Here is a 22,427-nt window from a genome sequence, read left to right on the forward strand (position 1 = left end):
AGTTGAAAACTGATTCTATTCACCCCATTTTACGGTACATAATTCACTAAATCATCATCATCGTAAAAATCTATAACACTTTTTATGCAATTTTATGTGGCTTTTTCTCGTCAAATCAAAAAGCAATTAATGCTCAAAAATAAGTCAACGTGTTGTTTCTTAAATTTATTACTCTTACTTTGTAGGCTTTGTAGCATGTAATTTAATCTTGTTTTAAAGCAGGAAAAAAAAAGTTCTGAGAGATGGACTTTGTGTCCTCATTAAGATTTCTCTGTGTGATTTTCTGTATGAGAATCTCTTTGATTTTCCTCCAAAAATTAATTACAGCTGACGTTTCATTGTTCCCAATTTGACCTGCAGCGGAGATTTATAAATTGTCTCCTTCCAACGGCGGTCACAGTGGAGTCGCGGGCGGGGGCGCTTTTCCTACTATGTTTGGGGATATCATATGGAAGTTGACCCTTTGGTTCTTGGTCTTGTGTGTGTGTGTGAAAAATAGCTCTCTGAATTTTCCCATTTAATTCTTCTGAAAGATGTAAAACTCCCACAGCTATTTTTGGGATCACACCAGCACCATGAGACATGCGAGAGAATGGCAAAAGGAGGAGTAAATTATGGTGGGAAATAAAAGAAGGATGAAAATATTAATGGGATGACTATGAATTTTATTGAGTCTGAAAGAAAATCCCTGCTACTCTGTGGACGCGCTTAGAGTCAGTTTGTGTGTGCGCGGGAAGGGTTTCTTTTAGCTGTAACGGTGGTGAAGAAGCCCGCGGTGGGGGTGAAAAATACTTTTGAAGGATGGACCATGGCAATGAAGAGGCAAAACTTTTGCAAACTATCCTCACTTTCTGTCCTTTCCAAAAATAAAAGAATACCCGACGACTTCTTCAGGCGAGTGTTTTTCTTTCATTCCTTCACCCATTCTCATCCCTCCGTGCCTTAATACACGATAGAAGTCCCAAAGAATGATTCTCCTGCCACAAATTTTCCACTTTGGTTTTTTTTTCTTCTCGCCGCGCTACCACACCGTGAAAACTATACGGGAAAATGGTGTATGTTGGTTGAGAAAGTCGTCAAAAAAAAAGAGAGAAATATGTATTATAACTCCTTCTCCGTATAATATTGCAAATGGGAAAACTCTGTAAGAATTTTAAATAAAAGCCAATTGCAGTGGGAAATTTAAGAAATTCATTCCACGCTTCGTCCGAGAATAGATCAATGTTGCCTTTTTTATGCTAAAATGGAAAAATGCAGCAATGCATTTTAAATTTTATTGAATTTAATGTTGATACATTAAATTGCAAAGTTCTTTTAAAGCATCAAAGCTTTCTTTTCTCGGAAAAGAAAATTAAATAATTTCAACTCGGAAAAATGAACTTTCATCCCAGGAAAAATGATACAAAGATTTTAATTTTTTAAAATTATTTTTTAAGAAATAAATTCAAAACTTTTTTTTAAGTTCTAATTGAAATTAACGAAACTAATTATTTTTTTTTTGCAGAGGCAAGGACTCATGGCGTTGGGTATTACCAATTCTCCACGGATGAGGAAGAACGAGCAAAGCAGCAGAAGGAGCTCGAAGTACAACGCTTGGCAACACTTCGTGCACAGAAAGAGCGGGAAGAACAGCGACAGGCACGAGATAGGATCATTAAAGAGCGTGTGAGGGCAGCAAAGAATCGCCAGCGAGCTCGCCTTGGACTACCACCACTTGGGCCGGAAGACGATGAGCAACCCAAAGAGGAAGATGAGGAAGCCATCAAACGTCGCGAGGAGGAGGAAGAAGCCAAGCGGGCGAAAGAGGAGGAAGAGAAAAAGCGTAACGAGGAGAGACAACAGCACATCCGTCCATGGGACAAGGACAAATCCACAGATGATGAACCCAAAGAGTGGGAATATAAACCAGAACGTGAGCCCATGAGTCAGGAGCAATGGGTTGAGCTGAAGCGCCAAGAGAGACCTCAGGAATTTGCTCCAGTTGAGCAGCCCAGAAGTAATTTTGCTGCAGAGACAGAGGAACGTGAAGAATACTTTGAAGATTCCAAACAACTGTATTTCACCACGAAGAAAAATCCACAATTCCGGAAGCGCAACTACGTTCCTGAACCTCCTCAAGTGTCTGTGCCAATAAGGAATGAGCTAAGTGATGATAGTGATGACGAAAGTGGGAAGAAACGTGCAGAAATTCCTCCACCAGCTACGTATGATTACTACGGACCCAGCTCGAGTAAGCAATCTCGTGGCCAGAAGATGTCTCAGGTGGATCTTGAGCAGTCCATTGAGGCTGGATTGAAGTTTCTCAGGGATCAGAGCAGCAAGGGAGGGAATAAAAACAAATGGGCAGCCAATTCGGATTATTGAGAAATTCATTTTATTAATAAAAATTACGAAAATACATTTTCTTCTTAATTTTTAAGAGAAAAGTAAGTTTTAAAAGGAACTTTATGTTATTTCGAAATAATAGAGACAAGCTTTTACTTTTTCTTATGAATTCACAAAAAGGATTCTTTAAGGAAACAGAATAATTCATTTTTAGGATTCAGGAATATTGAAAGATAATTTCAAGCATTTAAAGGGAATTCAAAGTTATCAAAAAGAATATAAAAATTGTTCAAGAAAAGGAAAGTTTAAGAGTAAGAATATGTGGCAAGAAAAGCCTTCTTTGGCTCCTGCAGCACATCTTCAATGGTCTGGATTTCATCAGTCTTGCCGTGTCCAAGTCCACGGCTCTTCAAGTACTCAATGGACTTTTCTGTTAGCATAAAATCATCTGCGACATCTTCTTCTTCATCAACTTCTTCAACCTTAACGTTAATCGCACGGATTTTTGGCAAAACATTAGCCAAATGCCTGCAAAACAAAATGATTCACATTATTCTTCCTGTACAAAGACTAACGAGTTATTTTTAAGGGATACTCACATAACGTCTTCATCCTTTATGTTGGGGCAGCCAATGAAGCTCAAGTACTCCACGTTGTTGCCTGTCCTGGCAATGGTATTGAGAGTTTGACGAATGGATGTAAACCACAAACTGTCCAGCATGATGTTTCGCAGTTGTGGTTGCTTCCCGATGAATCTGTCCAGCCAACGAGGTGAGATATCTTTGTTCTCCGACAAATCCAGCGTCTCAAGCCCCTTGTTGTGTAGACTGAATGTGTGCAGGAAGTTGTCGCCAACCTGCACATTGCAAAGGATCATGTGACGTAGCTTCTTGCAGTGTGTGGCAAGAGGGAGAATCCCTTTCGGGCTGATTGCGTGGCAGTTTGAAATAGAGAACACCTCCACTGAGGGATTGTTCATGAGAAGCTTCGCCAGTAAATTATCAGTGAGCCAATCGAGACCACCCAAGGCAATCAGTTTGAGTCCTTTGACCTTCCGGAAGAGGAAATGATACCCAGCAGCTGGATCATGGTAGTTGTAAACAAAGAGCCGATCAAGCTTCTCGAGCATCTGGTCCGCAAGATCTCTGCTGCTTCGGGAGCACTCCCGGAACTCCATCAAATCTTCCCAGTACAGGTACTTTGCAACGTGCTTCTCCATCACTTCCACGGGGATATCAAAGAGGGTTTTGGGGTCAGATGGGGTGATACTCATTGCCATTCTCGGTTGTTTGATTTAGCTTTCCCAAACAAATGAATTGATACTTTCCTGGACTTAAGGAATTCCTTAATTTTCGGTTTCTTTTCCTTTTTGCTCGCGAGATTTTTAACTGTTTTCTTCAAAAATTAAGAATGGAACCTACCATGAAATTTTCCAATGGAATTCGTCGGAATATCCAATGCCAATTTCAGCACTTGTTTGAAGGGTGGCGGGTATTTATTATTTTTTTGCAAACGCTCTGCAAAAAGCTTTGATTCCTCAGAAAAAAAAATTAATTAGTGGACGAATTACGTTGTTTTATTAACCTGTGTTTATCTCGTAAGTAAATGTAACTAATAAAAATTCTGTTATCTATTTTACATAATTTCTTTATGTGTTTATTTTAGGGTTTTTGAGGTTATTCCTTGCATGGGAAGAGTTTCTGGGGAGTTCCCACCAAAACTATCCGGTTTGAATTAATGTTTCCCTGTTTAGGGAACTCCTAGGACATCCCTGAATTCATTTCTTGCCATAGAATTAGCAGAAAAAAAAAGAATTGTGAATGTGAAGCAAAATGCTGCGAAGTTTCATTGCGGGTAGGCAAATTCTGAGCTGTGGAAGAGGGCTATTTTTTGGTCCTGCTACGAAGTTTTCCGTGAAAACTTCATCTTGGGGCTTTGTCTCAGCTCGTATTCTGAGCACTAAGCCCAATCTCTGCAGCTGTCAACAACAGAATGATCTGCAAAAGACCACAAAACTTCCGGATGGATTTTGGAAAGAAGTCAAAACGAAGGTGACACCATATGCTCAGCTGATGAGGATAGATCGACCAATAGGTATGGTGAGGAATCTTCCAAGGGAGGATTTTGATTGATTGAAGTTCATTTTGCAGGTTCTTGGTTACTTTTCTGGCCCTGTGCATGGAGTATTGGTCTCGCAGCAGCTCCAGGATGTTGGCCAGACCCAGTGATTCTTGGGCTTTTCGGTGCAGGGGCGTTTATAATGCGTGGTGCGGGGTGCACGATAAATGACATGTGGGATAGGGATATTGATGCCAAAGTTGAGAGGACAAAGGGACGGCCACTTGTGAGTGGACAACTCACACAGACTGACGCTCTGGCTCTTCTGGCCGCTCAACTGGGTGTTGGCTGTGCAATTTTGCTAAACCTCAATTGGTATTCGGTTGTTCTGGGCGCCAGTTCCCTCGGCCTGGTGGTACTCTATCCTTTGGCGAAGCGTGTCACGCACTGGCCACAGTTGGTGTTGGGAATGACCTTCAATTGGGGCGCTCTGATGGGTTGGAGCGCTATTCAAGGAACTGTAAACTGGTCAGCATGCCTCCCTCTGTATGCAGCTGGGATTTGCTGGACCATCATGTACGACACCATCTATGCGCATCAGGATAAAGTGGATGATGCCCTGCTCGGGATTAAGTCAACCGCCCTTCGCTTTGGTGAAAATACCAAGACGTGGCTCACTGGCTTTGCCATCGCCATGACATCCGGGCTGACCACCTGTGGCCTTGTGTGCCACCAAACATGGCCATACTTTGCATCCGTTGCTCTAGTCTCAGCTCACGTGGCGCACCAAATCTCCACGCTGAACATCAACAACCCTCAGGATTGTGCCAGGAAGTTCATTTCGAACCATCAAGTGGGCTTCCTGCTCTTCCTCGGCATTCTCCTTGGGACTCTACTGCAGGGTCCCGAAAAGAAGCAACTACCAAAGGCGCAGATTATTCATGAGAAGCAGCTGGTGATGCAGTGATCCTCACGATGAGTCCTTATTTGCCGGATTTAATTCCTTTTTTCAGGTGCAAATTCTCTGTAAATTGATTTGCAAAATGAAAAAGTTAGAAATCGATCGATTTAATTCTCTTGACCTCGAAGAACGAGTTCTCAACTTTATTCTTGCTAAAAGAAAAAAAAAACTCCAAGGTTAATTTTTTGTCGTTAATTTAATAATACTGTGGAGATTTGGACTTTAAATGCTCTCTCCGAGAGATGATCTGCCTCACATCATACTGTCTGATGCGAGATTTTCTTGAATTATTGCTGTGATGGTTCCTTCATGATCAACAATGTGGTAGGTTTCATGGACTTGCTGGTTGTAGGTGCTAAAATCCACGGGATGCTCAATGGGAGACATGGGAAGGATTACAAGAGAATTCCCCTGTGCTGCTTCATCGTCGGAAATCATGGGATTTGCATCTTCCACTCCGGCTGCAATTCGTTTCTGTCGCTGCTCCTCTAGTTTTGCTTGTTTCAGCGCATTCAGCTCTTCCGGATGGGCTGCCTTCCGGTGGGTGTAGAAATTCGTGGAACTGTTGAAGACGCGTTCGCAAAAGTTGCATTTGTACTGCTTTGTGCTCTCATGTTGGGCCATGTGCACCGTGAGGGCGCGTTTGAGCTTAAAAGCTCTGCTGCAGATGGTGCAAACAAAGGGCTTTTCATCCGAATGCTGAGTCAGGTTGTGACGACGCAGCAGGGATTTTTTCTTTGTTGTGTAGTCACAGATGGTGCAGCTGAAGATGGCAGAGCTGTGAAGAATCATGTGAGACTTGAGGCAGCGACTGTTCATCAACCACTTCCCACATTCCTGACACTGCAACTGACCCCGCTCCCGTGGTTGATGGATCGTAGACATGTGCTCATTCAACCCTGTCCTCGTGGCGAACTTCTTGGCGCAAATGTGACAAACATGGGGTTCGGTCTTGCTGTCCGTGTGGACGCGCTTCTTGTGCGTACAGAGACCTCCGGGAGTATTGTAAGAATGCCCACAGATGTGGCAGACAAATTGCTTTCGTTCCTCTTTCTCCTGATGCGTCAACTGGTGCACCTGGTAGGCAGTCTTCCAGCAAAATCTCCGTGGGCAATGATCACACGCAAAGGGTTTCTCCTCCTCGGGTAGATGAGTCTTTTTGTGGTTCTCCAGGAAGCGTGGTCGAGTCACCATGTACCCACAGACGTTGCACTTGAAGGCATCCGGTTGAATATGTCGGGCCATGTGCATAATGATTGCCGGGTAGGTCTTAAACTTCGACGAACAACACATAACGTAGCCCTTTTCCTTGTGCACATCATTGTAGTGCTCAATGAGATCCCGCAGAGTCTGGAATTTGGTCTTTTCACAGACATTACACTCCAGGCTGTAGAATTTATTAATAAGTCCCATCAATTCCTTCCCCTTAACCCTGAGCAGACCATTCTCGATGATTGGATTGGGGAATTTATCCAAATTAATGGGTCCACCTCCGGGGCATTCCTCCCAACCAGTTTCATCGGAATTCTCGTCTGAATCACTATCATCCTCCCGGAAATCAAATTCAATAAACTCATTTGTCTTTTTGTGACTTTTCTGACTCTTTCGGAGACTCTGTGGCTGACATTCGGGATCTTCCTTCACAAGAGCAGCTACAGTGGACATTTTTCTCTTCTTTTCCTTCTTCGTGGATTTTTTCACCTCTGAGGAATCACTCGGATGATTCTTTTTTGTTCTACACGATCTAATTGGTCTTTTTTGTGGAGATGGTTCTTCTTTTTTGATGGCAACGGCTTCTAATGAAGGAATGGAAGGTAAATCTTCTTGCTTTTCAATTGTAAAAGATGCTTTGGTGTCCTCATCAGATTCTCCGGAATTTCTATCAATTCCATCGAAGTTGTTGGAGGAATCAAGAGGATTCTCTTGGACACAGTTTTCCGGATATTCAGACTTTACATTCTCAACATTCTGCTGTAGTTCTGACAAGAATTTATCAATTTGTTCATGAATCTAGAATAAAATTAATAAGAAAAATTATTTTTTCGGGATTTAGAAGATTTTTTTTTAGATTTTACTTTTGTGTAAAATTCTCCAAAGGTGTAAAGTTGCTGGCAACATTCCTCACAAACTTGGTAGCTAACCTCGTAGATCTGTCAAGGAAATAGAAAGATTATTTGAATATTTAGTTCTTTAGGCTTTTGGGCATTTTCTTGGAGTTTTACCTCAACATGTAGATGCTTCTCCACAAGCTGTGGGATGATGCTGCTGCTGTTCAATCCTTCAACATCAGCGCTGTTGTGGATTCTCCGGAAGATTCCTTCTCTTGTGAAGCAAAGACGACAAAATGATCCATCAGAAGATTCTTTACAATTCATTACGTCCATTTGGGAGAGATTTAATAGCTTTTCTCGGTTTATTTTATCATAATTTTGCTTAACAATTTTTCTAACAACACAACACGCGAGTTAATTCAGTCCGGGAGAGTCAAATGCCATTCCCAGCTGGTTTCTCTATACAGTAGAACCACGATAAACGAAGCAATTTTTTATAGTGAACGAATGATTAGGAAAATAAGAATTTCATTCCAAGAGCAGCTTTAATCCCATCAGGAATCAAGCTTAGATTTCTTTACTCTGGTTCTTTGCCTCTTAAACAAACATAAGTTAAAGTTTATTAATTTTTTTATTAAAAGCGTGTGTTCTTCATAAGAAAACCTTCTTATTTCTCAATAATTCCATCTTTTAATACGATTTTGGGTGAAGTGCTTTAAACAAGAAAATTAATTTATTTATTTTACAATTTTTCCGACAAAAAAATCGGTGAAAAAAAAGAGTTCTTTTCACGGGCGGATGGAACTCTCTATGATACTTGGGTAGCGTACAGCGTGAATGGCCATGTGTCGCTTGAGGTACTTTTTATTTGCCAACCACTTCTTGCACTCGGTGCATTGTACTTTGGGCTGCACTCGTTGTTCGTGAATGTTGGCCATGTGCTCCTTGAGAGCGTCTTTCCGGACGAAAATCCTCTCACATTGCTGGCAGGGGAAGAGCTTCCGGTCATCCTTTGGGTGGTACGTCAATTTGTGCATCTTCAGGGCGGGTTGCCAGCAGAAACGCTGTGAACACTGATCACACCCAAAGGGTTTCTCCTCCTCGGGTAGATGAGTCTTTTTGTGGTTCTCCAGGAATTCAGGGCGTGCCACGAGGTAGCCACAGATGTCGCACTTGAATGCTTCAGGTTGTAGATGCCGTGCCATGTGCATAAGGGCTGTATTCTGAGTCTTCATCTTCTTTGAGCAACACACCACGTAACCCTTCTGCTTGTGAACCTTTGAGTAGTGATGAAAGAGGATCCAGAGACTCCTGAAAATACATTTTATCAATTTTATCTGTCTAAAAGGAGTTTCTTTAGACCAATTGATACTCACTTGTATTTGTTCTTTTCGTGGCAGAGTTTACATTCGAGATCGTAGAAATTATTAACGAGCGCCTTGAGTTCCTTTCCTTTAACAATTAATCGACCATTCTCAACAATTGATTTGGAAATATTCTCCAATTTAATTGATTTTGGCAATCCCTCACTATCTTCCGTTGGTAATACAAATCTCTTTTCCTTTGAACATTCAGCAGCAGAATCATCTTCATCAGGAGATTCTTCCTCAACTTTTATTCTCTTGACAAAGGTTTCTTCCTGAGGTAAAAATACTCCTGATTCTGTTTTAACTATCCTTAAAAAATCTGTATTCTCTTCGTCCTGATTGTGGGGATTTTTCTCTTCGATATTCCTAACGGAATCCCCGGAATTATCCCCAAGAGGATCTTCCAGAGGTTCAGTCTTAATATTGCTTACATTATGCTGAGGTTCTGAATGAAATAATTCGTTTTTTCTGTGAACCTAAAATAAATTAAAAAAAAAAAACAGCCAAGTTTAGAAGTTTCTCTGTGTAGGATCTTCAGGGAATATCTTACTTTTGAATAGAACTTTTCGAAGGTGTAAAGTTGCTGGCAACATTCCTCACAAACTTGGTAGCTAACCTCGTAGATCTGTCAAGGAAATAGAAAGATTATTTGATTATTTGGTTCTTTAGGCTTTTGGGTATTTCCTGGAGTTTTACCTCAACATGTAGATGCTTCTCCACAAGCTGTGGGATGATGCTACTGCTGTTCAATCCTTCAACATCAGCGCTGTTGTGGATTCTCCGGAAGATTCCTTCTCGTGTGAAGCAAAGACGACAAAATGATCCATCAGAAGATTCTTTAAAATTTATTACGTCCATTTGGGATAATTTAGTATTTTTTTTTCAATTTATTTCACCATTATTTTAATAAATACACAACAATCCCAAATCAAAACAATTTCCTGTCAAATGCCACATGAGTTACAGTGGGGTGTCGCATAACGTACATTACAGTGATTCGTTCTAAGCCATTTTTTTGCAAGGAATAAAGAACAATTTTTGATCTCTAATTCATTTACTTAATTTATTTTTTAATATCAAATATATATAAATCTTCACCAAATTTTTGAAAAAAAAAACTTCATTTTGCGATTTCATTTTAGGCCGATTTGGGAATTTCTTAAGTAATTTTGTTTTAAATTTTTATTCTTTTTTTACGTTTTAACTTTTAAAAATCGACCAACTACGTACTCATTTTGTTGGGATGCTTTTTCGTAGTATGGAGCCACATATCCTTTTCCTTGATCGCTGTAAATGCACACTCTGTGCAGTGCAGAAGGCCATGACCTTCTTTTTTCTGATGCCATTTAAGTTTTGCCTTGTTAAGAAATTGTTTTCCACATTCTGTGCACTTGTAATTTAACTTTTTAAAATGTATGCTGATCATATGTTGATATACAGTGTTTTTTGTGGAGAAGCATTTTCCACAGTAGTGGCAAGAAAATCGGATTTTGGTTTTCTGTTTCAAATTTTTGCAAAGTTGAGTCTTATGTGTCTGAAGTTTTTTCTTAGTTTCAAACGCAGAGGGACATTTGTCACATTTGTAGATTTTTGGAAGATGAATAGTTTTATGAGTCTTAAGTCTGTACATATTTGATTCCAAAAGGCCACAAGTATCACACCTTAGAGCATCCGGCTGAATGTGTTGTACCATGTGCACGTATGCTTCTTTTCTGTTCTTCACTTCCATAGAGCAGCTGCAAAACAGGGGTTTTGTCTTCTTGTGTACTGTGCTATTGTGCTTCTGGAATGAAGTCACGTTTCTATAATGTTTCTTACAGATCTTGCACTGGAGGTCATAAAATTTAGAAATGAGCTCTACGGTGTCCTTTTTATGCAATAAATAACGACCATTCTTGTAAATTTTCTCTGGGAAGTCCTTGCGATTTAGATTTGATGGCCAAGCATATGAGTTTTGTATGGAAAACTGCTTCGATGTATTCTGGGAACTGTTCCGGGGCTTTTTTGGATGATTCTCCAACGTCTCCTTGGATTTTCGCTTGGTTCCAACCACCTTCTGAGAGGTGGTTTGGTCAGGAATATACCTGCGGTTCGTTCTGCGCAATCTTGTTGATTTCCTCCTCACCACATCCTCTTTCCTGCCAACGTCTTGCGGATGAAGAAGTTCTTCTGGTTCTTCAGGTCCCCTCAATGGCTCTTCCTCTTCGTCATTGTCATTATCATGCTCGAGTTTAATCTGGGAAATACTTATGAAATCTTCTAAATCGTTTTCAGATTTTAAGTTTTCCGAAGATGTCTCGTAGAGGACTCTTGCATTCTGCTGCACATCAGCCAGGAAGCTGTCAATTGTTTCTTGGACCTAAGAAAGAAAATTCCCAAAAAGGAGAATAAATCAGGGACTTTAGTAGCTAGAAACTATCAGATTGACTTATTTTTCAAAATTTCAATTAAAATTAATATAAAAATTATAAAAGATGTTGTACTGCGGAGCACTAGTGTATGCATCCTTTTAAGTCTTCTTACTTTTGTATAGAAATAGCCAAAGGAAGTGAGCTGCCTGCAACACTCCTCACAAACTAAGTAGCTTGCTTCGTGGATCTGCGGAAAAAAAAACAAATTAATTAGGGATTTACTGTAAGAACAAGAGAATCATTTGATTTCTTACCGATAGCCCGAGGTGCTTATCCATGAGAAAACTTATCTCATCTTCCGGCGTTACTTTTCTCAATAGCCCCAACTTATGCAGACAAAGCCGGCAGAAGGGTATCTGGGGAATTGTGTACTCCGTAAATACTCGATGATTTTCTGCCATTGTTGCAGTCGGAAAATCCTTTTGGGAAAATTCAGTCACCGTTACGAACAAAATGCGCCAAACACAAACAAACACAAACCCATCAAAACACAAGTGCGGAATTTTTCCCTTTTTCCGCGGACAAAAATGTAACTGAAAAAAAAACGAATATTTCAAATGGGAAATAATTTATTCTTAAATTAATTAAATAAAATAAATAAATAAATAGGATATGGAGATGAGAGAATGCCAACTTTCTACGTCGCCAATCAATTGGGCAATCTGAACTCATGAGTGTCATTGTTTGACCGAAATCACGATTAGAATGCTAATTTGGTGGCGCACAGAGAGCAAGTTGTGGGTCGGCGTGCGATCCAATAAAATTGCTATTCTACATGCATTATTCACTAATTGTCTGTCCCACTGCCTTCCTCAACCATCTCTGGGGTATTCTGGGGCGGAAGTTCTTCTTCAGCATGACCCGGGGGCTTGTAGTAGCGAAAAATTCTCTTTAGCGGGTACTTTGAGTCGATTATTGTGAGCATCCTGTTGAGACGGCAGGACATTTCGCCGCTATTTTCGGGGCATTTCACCTCCTTCCGCGTGAAGGCGTCTATTGATGAGAGGACGAAGGATGTGAGCTCATTTATCCTGGCATTTTTGGACTCTGAAAATTGCCACATAAAAAATTTAAGAATTTAATTCTCTGCTAAAGAAAAAAAATGGCGATCTCACCGTCCACATTGAATTTCCGAAAGACGCTAATGTCGTAATCGTGATCGTGATGGTTGTTGTGATCCGTAGATGATGATCCCATCATGTTGAGCTTGGGCAGGAAGAGTAAAAGGCACAGAATGGCGATGAATTTGACGATCTTCTTGAAAATGATCAACTTGAGGATGATCTTCCCGATCGTCACGAGATCTAGCTTGAAGTGAAGCTTATCCAGTAGCCAATCCGTAGGTGTTCGATGATGCACAGCAGCGTAGTATTTCGGCGGTCCAGCGCGATAGAATCCCGTAGGGGGTCCGTAGGCAGTGGGTGGTCCATAGACAGGAGCTGAAGGGCCGTAGGATGTTGGTGGACCATAAATTGGTTTGGGTCCAGAATCATATCCTGGACTTAGGTCGTCTCTCGGTGATCGAACACCTTGGTATAGAAAATTAATGAAAATTTGTTATTTTGAAAGGACGCTCCAAAGCCTCCAGCTATGTAATTGATCTTTATAACTTTAAACATAAAGATAAAGAATTAATTCAAAAACTGAGCATAAAAAATGCACAAAATCTAAATTATTCGCACACTGCATTGCCTTTAGTTAGAATCACAATTCTATTAAACTTCCTAAACTTATGCACTACAACTTCTCACACAAGGATTCTCTTACCAGCTCCTGTGGCATGAGATTCATGGAGAGCATTGAGATAGGAATCTGTTTGCTGTTGCTCCTGAGCTTGTTGATCACAGAGCACAATCCTCAGAAAACAGAGGATAATCACCACGAATTTTCCACTCATCGTTTAATTCGTTTATTTATTCGCCAAAGAATTCCTCGAGATTCACAAGACACGGCGGGAATTCCAGTAGCACTGACCATAAGCTCTCGGTAGCGGTGTGCTTATAAATGTCGCGTGCCATCTGATGCACCATTGACACGATGATCCGGGAGTCACGCGTCCGCGGCAGGTGGAGAAGTGCGTTTAGTAGTGGGAGAGAAGGGCAGTGTACTCACAGGTGGGGCAGCTATGAATGGCCATCCATCGACCGCAAAATCTCAAACAATTGCTCATTCTGGGTGAGGCACGGAGACGAGGGTATAAAAATTTGGCGCGAAAATTGCGAATGAAAATGAAAAGAAAGAAGTAAAGTGGTCAGAAAGTGGGCAAATGGGTGCGCGTTCTCCCCGATATGCGCCAAATGTCCGGAAGAAGAGATTTTTTGGGGCAATAAATCATACACATCAAAGTGGAGACAATTCTTGGCCCACAAAAGCCCATCCAATGCGCGAAATTGATAAAGAAAGTCCCCCAAATATGCGAGTTTGACGAGTTTTCCATTCCATTCTTGTGGATGGAGCCCAAATCCATTGTCTCTGTGCGCTTTTTTATGGTTGTTTGGAAAATGAGAGTAAAATGAAAAGAATTTCATCAGTATGGCATACACATGCCACGAAAAAAAATGTGCGTAAAAGGTCGCAATGAAAGCCGCACAAGATTCATTCTTGGCGATAAAACAAGAATTCGTGCACAGCAAGAAGATTTTCATGATCACGAATTTTCTCCCGGCGCGCGCGCGTTCTCAATGAGTTTTTGTGGAGGTAATTTAAATGGACATTTCACCTGTTTAGGCATAGCGCATATAAGAATATAATCTTTCTTTTTATTTACAAAGTGCATGAAATGATCGTTAAAAAGTTTACTTAAAATTTTTAATTTTATGATTCACATCCAAATGAGGAAAAGTTAACAATTTTTAGGTCTTTTCGGTGGAATTTAATCAAACAAAAACTTTTTTTATTGAAGGAACTGAAGTTTTTAGGCTTTAGAGATTGAACTGAATGCAATAATGATGCACAGAGCAAATCTCAGGACGAAAGAAATATTTCAAGACAATATAAATTTAATTTTTATCTCTTGGAAAAACCTATAATCTTTTTTATATTATTTCCCTTTCACTCTTAAAAAAAAATTGGTCAAATTGACCAAATCAATCTGTCATATGGCATTTTAGCCAAATTATTTCAGTTTTTATAACCGATTCATTAGGTTATATTGACTGAAGTTGAACAATGAAAGAAAGAAACATCAATGTAAATGGTTAAAATGACTGAACCATTTAGTAAAAATGACTGAAGTCATTTGGTCACAAAACAGCGAAAGTCAAAAGAACAGAAGTTGTTTGGTTAAAATAACAGAATGAAATAGTCAAGAAAATTGAAGTTATTCAGTGAATTAATATTATAGGCAAATTGGAACAGCTAATTTAGCAAAAGTTAATCAGTTACAATAGCAGAAGTTATTCGGTTTCATGAAAAATAACCAATTCAATTTTTTTAAAAAAGCTGAAGCTATTTAGTTATCGGATACTGTACCAAACTGAAACAGCTAATTTAGCAAAAGTTAATCAGTTACAATAACAGAAGTTATTTAGTGTCAGGAAAAAATGCTAATTTAAATCGTCAAAAAAGCTGAAGTTAATCAGTGAATTAATATTATAGGCAAAATGGAACAGCTAATTTAGCAAAAGTTAATCAGTTACAATAGCAGAAGTTATTCGGTTTCATGAAAAATAACCAATTCAATTTTTTTAAAAAAGCTGAAGCTATTTAGTTATCGGATACTGTACCAAACTGAAACAGCTAATTTAGCAAAAGTTAATCAATTACAATAGCAGAAGTTATTCGGTTTCATGAAAAATAACCAATTCAATTTTTTTAAAAAAGCTGAAGCTATTTAGTTATCGGATACTGTACCAAACTGAAACAGCCAATTTAGCAGAAGTTATTCGATTTCATGAAAAATAACCAATTCAAATTTTTTAAAAAAGCTGAAGCTATTTGGTTATCGGACACTGTACCAAACTGAAACAGCTAATTTAGCAAAAGTTAATCAGTTACAATAGCAGAAGTTATTCGGTTTCATGAAAAATAACCAATTCAATTTTTTAAAAAAGCTGAAGCTATTTGGTTATCGGACACTGTACCAAACTGAAACAGCTAATTTAGCAGAAGTTAATCAGTTACAATAGCAGAAGTTATTCGGTTTCATGAAAAATAACCAATTCAATTTTTTAAAAAAGCTGAAGCTATTTAGTTATCGGATACTGTACCAAACTAAAACAGCCAATTTAGCAGAAGTTAATCAGTTACAATAGCAGAAGTTATTCGGTTTCATGAAAAATAACCAATTCAATTTTTTAAAAAAGCTGAAGCTATTTAGTTATCGGATACTGTACCAAACTAAAACAGCCAATTTAGCAGAAGTTAATCAGTTACAATAGCAGAAGTTATTCGGTTTCATGAAAAATAACCAATTCAATTTTTTAAAAAAGCTGAAGCTATTTGGTTAATCAGTTACAATAGCAGAAGTTATTCGGTTTCATGAAAAATAATCAATTCAAACTTTTTAAAAAAGCTGAAGCTATTTAGTTAATTAATATTATAGGCAAATTGGAACAGATAATTTAGCAGAAGTGAGTGAAAAGTGATGAAATTTTCAAATTGTCAGAAGAACAGAAGTGATCCAATGACAACATAATTCTGTGATATCTTTTCATATGTTCGCAATTTTTTTTTACTGTCGTAGTTTGTCAACCAACTGAACTGTTTAAAATATCCTAAAATGTCACAAATTATTTAGTGACACATTAACAATGCATATTAAAATATTAAAAAAAAACACAGGAGTTAATTTGTTAAAATAACAAAAATTATTCAAAAAAAAGTAATAAAGCTGAATAAAATGATTAAAAAAGCAATTTGAAATTGTGAAAAACACTGAAATTTTCCAGTCAAAGTTAATAAAGTAACCCATGTAACTGAAGTTATTTAATCGAAATAACAAAGTCTTTTGGTTAAAAGACAAAAAAATCTAAATAAAATTATTAAAAAGGCCAATAAAAATTGTCAAAAATACAGAAATTCTTCGGTCAAAAGTCATGAAGTAACTCAAGTAACAGAATTTATTTGGTCGAAATAACAAAGATCTTTGGTTAAAAGACAATAAAAGCTGAATAAAATTATTAAAAAGGCCAATAAAAATTGTCAAAAATACAGAAATTCTTCGGTCAAAAGTCATGAAGAAACTCAAGTAACAGAATTTATTTGGTCGAAATAACAAAGATCTTTGGTTAAAAGACAATAAAAGCTGAATAAAATTATTAAAAAGGCCAATAAAAATTGTCAAAAATACAGAAATTCTTCGGTCAAAAGTCATGAAGAAACTCAAGTAACAGAATTTATTTGGTCGAAATAACAAAGTCATTTGGTTAAAAGACAATAAAATCTAAATAAAATTATTAAAAAGGCCAATAAAAATTGTCAAAAATACCGAAATTCTTCGGTCAAAAGTCATGAAGTAACTCAAGTAACAGAATTTATTTGGTCGAAATAACAAAGTCATTTGGTTAAAAGACAATAAAAGCTGAATAAAATTATTAAAAAGGCCAATAAAAATTGTCAAAAATACAGAAATTCTTCGGTCAAAAGTCATGAAGTAACTCAAGTAACAGAATTTATTTGGTCGAAATAACAAAGTCATTTGGTTAAAAGACAATTAAATCTAAATAAAATTATTAAAAAGGCCAATAAAAATTGTCAAAAATACAGAAATTCTTCGGTCAAAAGTCATGAAGAAACTCAAGTAACAGAATTTATTTGGTCGAAATAACAAAGATCTTTGGTTAAAAGACAATAAAAGCTGAATAAAAATATTAAAAAAGCAATTTAATATTGACAAAAATACAGAAATTATTCAGTCAAAGTTAATAAAGTAACCCATGTAACTGAAGTTATTTGGTCAAAAGAACAAAAGTCATTTGGTTAAAAGACAACAAAGCTGAATCAAATTATTAAAAAGCAATTTAAAATTGTCAGAAACACAAGTTACTCTGTCAAAGTTAGTAAAGTATCCCAAGTTATTTTGGCAAATGAGCTTTTATTATTTTGCCTGCCTAATTTTGCTATATTTACTAATTAACTTCAGTATTTAATATACTTATTAAATTATTAACAAAATGACAGAAATGATTCTGTCATTGGTTAATGAGTTATTAGCTGAAGTAGAAAGGTCAAATACTTTGGTGTGTTCTGGAAAATTCCATTCCTCAACCGAAGCATTCAGTTAAAGCAGATTGACGGAAGTTTTTGACAGCTTTCTCTTTTCTCCTGATTTCTTTGTAATTATGGAGTGAAAAACTGTGAAAAAATAGTGTAAAAGCAATGAAAATCCTTCATGAGTGATTATTCAAGAGTTTTCAAGTGCTTTTGTAATGAAATTAGCAAGTTTTAGCACTAAAATTGAGATATTGCGTTGTGAGTGAAAAAAAAAACGAAGCCATTTTGTTTTCCTTTGTGAGTACGTTGACTGAAATGATTGGTTAAATCCGAATGGGTGAGTGGTACAAATATATTATATATAATCGTTTTTCTACAAATCAAACAAGTTTTGACATGTCATTCAGTCACTGAGCATTTCTTTTATTTGAATTAATTAATTCTGTTATAATGTTATATAAATGAAAAACTTTTCCTTTTCTAATCAATTATATTTTCTTTTTTGACTATTTGATTCGGCTTTTTTGTCTTTTAACCAAACAACTTTTGTTATTTTAACCAAATAACTTCAGTTACTTGGGTTACCTTGTTAACTTTGACTGGAAAATTTCTGTGTTTTTGACAATTTCAAATTGTTTTTTTTAATAATTTTATTCAGCTTTATTGTCTTTTAACCAAACAACTTTTGTTATTTTAACCAAATAACTTCAGTTACTTGAGTTGCTTCATGAATTTTGACTGAAAAACTACAGTGTTTTTGACAATTTCAAATTGATTTTTTAATAATTTTATTCAGCTATATTATCTTTTGTCTACCGAATTGTTTACCAAATGCTATTTTATATTTTCCTTTTTTCACTTCTTTAACTTGCAATCTTTGTCAATAGAGATATGTTAGTTTGGTTAATGATGTGTTTAGCTGAAGTAGAAAGGTCAAATACTTTGGTGTGTTCTGGAAAATTCCATTCCTCAACCGAAGCATTCAGTTAAAGCAGATTGACGGAAGTTTTTGACAGCTTTCTGTTTTCTCCTGATTTATTTGTAATTATGGAGTGAAAAACTGTGAAAAAATAGTGTAAAAGCAATGAAAATCCTTCATGAGTGATTATTCAAGAGTTTTCAAGTGCTATTGTAATGAAATTAGCAAGTTTTAGCACTAAAATTGAGATATTGCGTTGTGAGTGAAAAAAAACGAAGCCATTTTGTTTTCCTTTGTGAGTACGTTGACTGAAATGATTGGTTAAATCCGAATGGGTGAGTGGTACAAATATATTATATATAATCGTTTTTCTACAAATCAAACAAGTTTTGACATGTCATTCAGTCACTGAACATTTTCTTTTATTTGATTAATTAATTCTGTTATAATATTATATAAATGAAAAACTTTTCCTTTTCTAATCAATTATATTTTCTTTTTTGACTATTTGATTCGGCTTTTTTGTCTTTTAACCAAACAACTTTTGTTATTTTAACCAAATAACTTCAGTTACTTGGGTTACCTTGTTAACTTTGACTGGAAAATTTCTGTGTTTTTGACAATTTCAAATTGTTTTTTTAATAATTTTATTCAGCTTTAGAAGAATTTCTATATTTTAGATGTGTTTCTTTCAAACACAGCTTTTGTGTACCGAGCAAAATCGAAAGTCGTCAGATCGGGCTCAAACTTGGGATGAGCACGAATTAGGGTCCCCACATTCCAAAAAACGTATGCGCCAAAAATTTTTTTTTTCCGGCCGGCCTAATTATAAACTTAAATTGCAAGAGAACGGTGATAGATAGAGACTTGCGGTAAACGGCAAAGTTTAAATATCGACCGGAAGACATCCGATTATGATGACAAATTTTACCCCCCCACCCCTCCGTCCGCCATTTTGAATAACCCCCAAATTTTGTTTTGCCTATATCTCAGCCCCTGTAATAGCTAAAAATCTGAAATTTTGATATGTTGTAGGGGCCATCAAGACCTTTCCAGCGATACCTTATTTTCGAAAATCGGTCAAGTCGTTTATTCAATATGGCCGCTACAATTTATCATGGAAAATCGACCATATCTCTAAACCGGCTTGACCGATTTTGATCAACCCAGGGTCAAATGAAAGCTCTTAACATATCCTACAATTCTCTAGAACATCCGAAGTTTCAAAAGTGACCGCTAGAGGGTCAAAAAACGAAAACAAAATTTTCGATGAGTTTTCGATGAATATCTCGAAAACGGCGACATATTGTTACGATTTTTGGGAGAAATAAAATTACCGGAAATAAACAAACGGTTATTATGAATTTAAATGAAACGAAACCCCATCAAAAATATGTTTCGAGGTCGGTCGGCAGCTAAAATTTTGTCTGCAGTTTATTTTTTCATTCAAGTGCATTTATCGCGCTTCGGGAGCGTTCGGCGTGGGTGCAGAAAATTTCCGCGGTTTTCTTCAAAAATTCGTCAATTTGAGAGTGCAAAAATGATGGAAAATTCACGCAGAAGAAATGCGGTAAGTAATTTTACGATTTTCTTAATTAATTTGTGTAATTTTATCTCTTTGATCCTACTAGATTTCACAAATATCTTTTATGGAATGTTTTAGTAGCATCAGATTGATGAAATTGATAGAAAACAATGAGAAAAAATTAATTATTTTGATCTAAAAATTCTTCATTGCAAAAAAAGAGCCCGAAATTGATTTTTCTTTTTTTTTTTAAATTAATTTTCTCAAGATAAAAAAAACAAAAACTTTTGTAAACAAGAAAAAAAAGAACAATTTATCAATTTTTTTCTATATTTCAGATCGTTTTTGGAACACAATCAGTGCCCAGGATGACCAGCCCGGAAGCCTTACCCGGATGCCCTATTCAGGAAGCCCTGCCCGGACCCCTATCCGGATGGCCTGCCTGGATGCTCTACCCGGATGCCCTGCCCGCTTCTGCTTTAATTTTTGACAACATTGGAAAATGCGGAAATGTATGTTAATTCTTCTAATTCATATTTTTTCAAAAAATTCATTATTATTCTAAACTTTTTTTTTCCATATTTCAGATCCGTTTGAAGCACAAAACTGTCCGTGCCTGGCTTCAGTCCTCAATTTCTGGGATCCGGTCTTACACAACTTTATGCAACATAATTTTCCGGAAATGGAAGGTGAGAAAGAAGAAAAAATATTTAGAATATGCTTTTTCCTAAGATTTTCTTTTATTTTTTAAAGTCCCGGAAGTCACAAAGGTGAAGAGGAGAGATCATCTGAAAAGCGGCCCAGCATCAAAGGAGACAGCAGGAGAAGGAAAAGGCAACGCCGGATATATTTTTTCAATATTTTTTTGTAAATTTTAAAAATAATAAATAAATCTATATAATAAAGAAAGGTCTGTTTGTTGGTAATCAGTCGTGTTCGGCTATACAAATCTACACCGTTTGACCGATTGCGATGAAATTTGGTACAGACGCTCCTTATATCAGTCTGTTTCGAGTGGCCGTATTCATTTTCCCCCCAAAGCCCCCTTTTAGTAGCCCCCATATAAAATTCATGCATTTTTTGCGAATTTTTAAAGGCGCCGGAAATGTTGCTTGAAAATGATTTCTTCTCTTTGCAAATTTTTTTCTTTGGGTTTGATGAGTGGCCCTGTTTTTTTTTTTTTACTTATAAACCATCACAATTTTTTTCTCCAAAATTTGCGCGAAGCGCAACAAATCCCCGCGAAGCGGGATGAGGTAAATTGGAGCGAAGCGACAATTTATCTCGTTAATAATAATTTGCAAAAAAAACGCTTTTTTTATATTCAAAACGAATTTCAACGGTATAACAGATTGATGAATTTTTTCAGAAAACTGCGGAAATATTCTGTAGAAAAAGTGTCCCAGCGCCATACAAAATTTCTAAAGAACACGTGTTCAGAATACCTTTAGTGCTTTCGAATTTTTCTGCAGAAATTCGGCAGCTAGTTTTTAACCTCTAGGCCGCCAAGCGGGGTCGTTGAACGACCCCAGCCCTATATTTCGTGCTATAACTTAATAATTATAAAAGTTAGCGTACCCATTTTTTGGAAATAAGTTCCTTGGTTATCTGACGAGGTTGTGTAAAAATTTCAACTCAATCCGACCACCACATGAAAAGTTATTAAGGAAAATGTAGAAGTAGGGAATTCAAAAATTGGTGTAACGGCCATGCTGTGGAAAATTTCTTAGAATGAAGTTAGTCACGTCATGAACCGTGTGCTAGTGGGGTTGTTTTTATTTCTCACCCTACCTTCTTAGTGTCAAAATTATCGCGAATAAGTAGCATAAATCGCATAAAACGTAGTCAGAAGCACATAAGTGTTGAAAAGAATAAAGAATTTTCTAGAAATATTGCCATTTATTACGGTGCGGGAAGTGAGGGGAATGTGGGGAAGTAGTGAAAAAAAAATAGCAGTTGCAGTCAACTTCGTGGCAAATTTCTCAAGAAGAAATTGTGAAAAATGAGTGAAAAATGTTTTTCCCTAATATCTTCTTCTACGTGTTTTGTGGTGGAAAATCTGTGATGCAAGGGGCAAGAGGACTATATAAGGAGTCTAAATGTAGTGACCCGACAGTTCCCGGTTTTATAGTTTATGAGAAAATCGACTTCCTTCTTGGGGTCGTTCAACGACCCCACCTTGGCGCTCTAAGGAAGCTCCAAGGTCTTGGCGGCCTGCAGGTTAATGGGGAGGAGAGGTCATAACCTCAAAGTTTTACCCCCAAAACCCTATATAAGTGCGGGAAGTGACTGCAGAAGTGCCTCGGATTTCATGAGCTCCACACTTAGAAGAAGAGGAGCTGTTGGTAGCCAGCCACCTAGAAGGCAGAAGAAACACCCTGGTTCCACGAGCCCCCAGTCTGAGAGGAGCGTTTGTGGCAGTGTCGAGCCAGGAAGGATGTCAAGTCACACCGGGATCCAGGGCGTGAGGAGAGATCTCACAAAATCCCCAATCACCCGAGAATCTCTCGGAGAATCTAGTGGGCCCGAATCGAAGGATGTCTTGGATGATGATCTACCATATTGGAGTCATTTATCGTCCACTTCCTGCCCAGTGCCTCGCTCCAGGGAGGCTCATCCCCATCAGGAGCCACGAGGTCGTACCCAGATAGACCAAG

General features: G+C 37.5%; 6 protein-coding genes and 1 long non-coding RNA gene across 10 annotated transcripts in view; 3 read left to right on the forward strand and 4 right to left on the reverse strand.

Annotated features, from left to right (window-relative positions):
• LOC129787144 (coiled-coil domain-containing protein 174) overlaps positions 1-2,396 on the forward strand; it is a 45,701-nt gene extending 43,305 nt beyond the window's left edge. The window contains exon 4 of the mRNA XM_055822484.1: positions 1,505-2,396. Within this exon, the coding sequence (XP_055678459.1) occupies positions 1,505-2,364 (860 nt within the window). The 3' untranslated portion in view covers positions 2,365-2,396. The remainder of the gene's footprint in view (positions 1-1,504) is intronic.
• Positions 2,355-3,737, reverse strand: LOC129787156 (uncharacterized). Its single transcript, XM_055822511.1, has 2 exons — positions 2,925-3,737; positions 2,355-2,853 (listed from the first exon to the last, which is right to left on the reverse strand). Exons 1-2 carry the CDS (start codon positions 3,602-3,604, stop codon positions 2,631-2,633), a joined length of 903 nt encoding a protein of 300 aa, XP_055678486.1. The 5' UTR covers positions 3,605-3,737; the 3' UTR covers positions 2,355-2,630.
• Positions 3,738-3,794: 57 nt separating this feature from the next.
• Positions 3,795-5,444, forward strand: LOC129787151 (4-hydroxybenzoate polyprenyltransferase, mitochondrial). The gene is made up of 3 exons (XM_055822503.1): positions 3,795-3,922; positions 3,991-4,419; positions 4,476-5,444. Exons 2-3 carry the CDS (start codon positions 4,158-4,160, stop codon positions 5,348-5,350), a joined length of 1,137 nt encoding a protein of 378 aa, XP_055678478.1. The 5' UTR covers positions 3,795-3,922; positions 3,991-4,157; the 3' UTR covers positions 5,351-5,444.
• A 77-nt stretch (positions 5,445-5,521) lies between these two features.
• On the reverse strand, positions 5,522-7,866 carry LOC129787125 (transcription factor grauzone-like). Its single transcript, XM_055822456.1, has 3 exons — positions 7,567-7,866; positions 7,420-7,494; positions 5,522-7,354 (listed from the first exon to the last, which is right to left on the reverse strand). The coding sequence occupies exons 1-3, from the start codon at positions 7,726-7,728 to the stop codon at positions 5,597-5,599; spliced, it is 1,995 nt and encodes a 664-aa protein (XP_055678431.1). The 5' UTR covers positions 7,729-7,866; the 3' UTR covers positions 5,522-5,596.
• A 141-nt stretch (positions 7,867-8,007) lies between these two features.
• Positions 8,008-11,664, reverse strand: LOC129787149 (zinc finger protein 467-like). Of its 3 annotated transcripts, XM_055822499.1 has the most exons (6): positions 11,428-11,664; positions 11,286-11,360; positions 9,459-11,121; positions 9,313-9,387; positions 8,772-9,238; positions 8,008-8,706 (listed from the first exon to the last, which is right to left on the reverse strand). In XM_055822499.1, the coding sequence occupies exons 3-6, from the start codon at positions 9,618-9,620 to the stop codon at positions 8,184-8,186; spliced, it is 1,227 nt and encodes a 408-aa protein (XP_055678474.1). In that variant the 5' UTR covers positions 9,621-11,121; positions 11,286-11,360; positions 11,428-11,664; the 3' UTR covers positions 8,008-8,183. The 3 variants fall into 3 exon arrangements, with proteins under 3 accessions (XP_055678474.1, XP_055678473.1, XP_055678471.1); XM_055822498.1 differs by lacking the exons at positions 8,008-8,706; positions 8,772-9,238; positions 9,313-9,387 and having other exon boundaries at positions 9,798-9,920; positions 9,968-11,121; XM_055822496.1 differs by lacking the exons at positions 8,008-8,706; positions 8,772-9,238; positions 9,313-9,387 and having other exon boundaries at positions 9,798-11,121.
• Positions 11,665-11,724: 60 nt separating this feature from the next.
• LOC129787157 (uncharacterized) lies at positions 11,725-13,149 on the reverse strand. The gene is made up of 3 exons (XM_055822512.1): positions 12,941-13,149; positions 12,289-12,702; positions 11,725-12,220 (listed from the first exon to the last, which is right to left on the reverse strand). Exons 1-3 carry the CDS (start codon positions 13,068-13,070, stop codon positions 11,961-11,963), a joined length of 804 nt encoding a protein of 267 aa, XP_055678487.1. The 5' UTR covers positions 13,071-13,149; the 3' UTR covers positions 11,725-11,960.
• A 3,784-nt stretch (positions 13,150-16,933) lies between these two features.
• LOC129787164 (uncharacterized) lies at positions 16,934-21,322 on the forward strand. Of its 2 annotated transcripts, XR_008750194.1 has the most exons (4): positions 18,681-19,815; positions 20,109-20,282; positions 20,358-20,459; positions 20,524-21,322. It is a non-coding gene; the product is annotated as an uncharacterized LOC129787164 (long non-coding RNA). The 2 variants fall into 2 exon arrangements; XR_008750193.1 differs by having other exon boundaries at positions 16,934-20,282.
• The last annotated feature ends 1,105 nt before the right edge of the window (positions 21,323-22,427 follow it).

The sequence above is a fragment of the Lutzomyia longipalpis genome, chromosome 1 (genome assembly GCF_024334085.1).
Source record: "Lutzomyia longipalpis isolate SR_M1_2022 chromosome 1, ASM2433408v1".
In the NCBI taxonomy this organism is placed as follows: domain Eukaryota; kingdom Metazoa; phylum Arthropoda; class Insecta; order Diptera; family Psychodidae; genus Lutzomyia; species Lutzomyia longipalpis.

Bases quoted from the DNA above. Each gene is read 5' to 3' on its own strand.
- LOC129787151 (XM_055822503.1), top strand. From the start codon at position 4,158: ATGCTGCGAAGTTTCATTGCGGGTAGGCAAATTCTGAGCTGTGGAAGA. The intron at 4,420-4,475 runs GTATGGTGAGGA...TTCATTTTGCAG, and splicing joins GAGGATAGATCGACCAATAG to GTTCTTGGTTACTTTTCTGG.
- LOC129787149 (XM_055822498.1), bottom strand. From the start codon at position 11,574: ATGGCAGAAAATCATCGAGTATTTACGGAGTACACAATTCCCCAGATA. The intron at 11,361-11,427 runs GTAAGAAATCAA...TTTTTTCCGCAG, and splicing joins ATAAGCACCTCGGGCTATCG to ATCCACGAAGCAAGCTACTT. The intron at 11,122-11,285 runs GTAAGAAGACTT...TTTCTTTCTTAG, and splicing joins TTGGCTATTTCTATACAAAA to GTCCAAGAAACAATTGACAG.
- LOC129787125 (XM_055822456.1), bottom strand. From the start codon at position 7,728: ATGGACGTAATGAATTGTAAAGAATCTTCTGATGGATCATTTTGTCGT. The intron at 7,495-7,566 runs GTAAAACTCCAA...TTTCCTTGACAG, and splicing joins AGAAGCATCTACATGTTGAG to ATCTACGAGGTTAGCTACCA. The intron at 7,355-7,419 runs GTAAAATCTAAA...ATTTTATTCTAG, and splicing joins TTGGAGAATTTTACACAAAA to ATTCATGAACAAATTGATAA.
- LOC129787156 (XM_055822511.1), bottom strand. From the start codon at position 3,604: ATGGCAATGAGTATCACCCCATCTGACCCCAAAACCCTCTTTGATATC. The intron at 2,854-2,924 runs GTGAGTATCCCT...TTTGTTTTGCAG, and splicing joins ATAAAGGATGAAGACGTTAT to GCATTTGGCTAATGTTTTGC.
- LOC129787157 (XM_055822512.1), bottom strand. From the start codon at position 13,070: ATGAGTGGAAAATTCGTGGTGATTATCCTCTGTTTTCTGAGGATTGTG. The intron at 12,703-12,940 runs GTAAGAGAATCC...TTCTATACCAAG, and splicing joins ATCTCATGCCACAGGAGCTG to GTGTTCGATCACCGAGAGAC. The intron at 12,221-12,288 runs GTGAGATCGCCA...GGCAATTTTCAG, and splicing joins TCGGAAATTCAATGTGGACG to AGTCCAAAAATGCCAGGATA.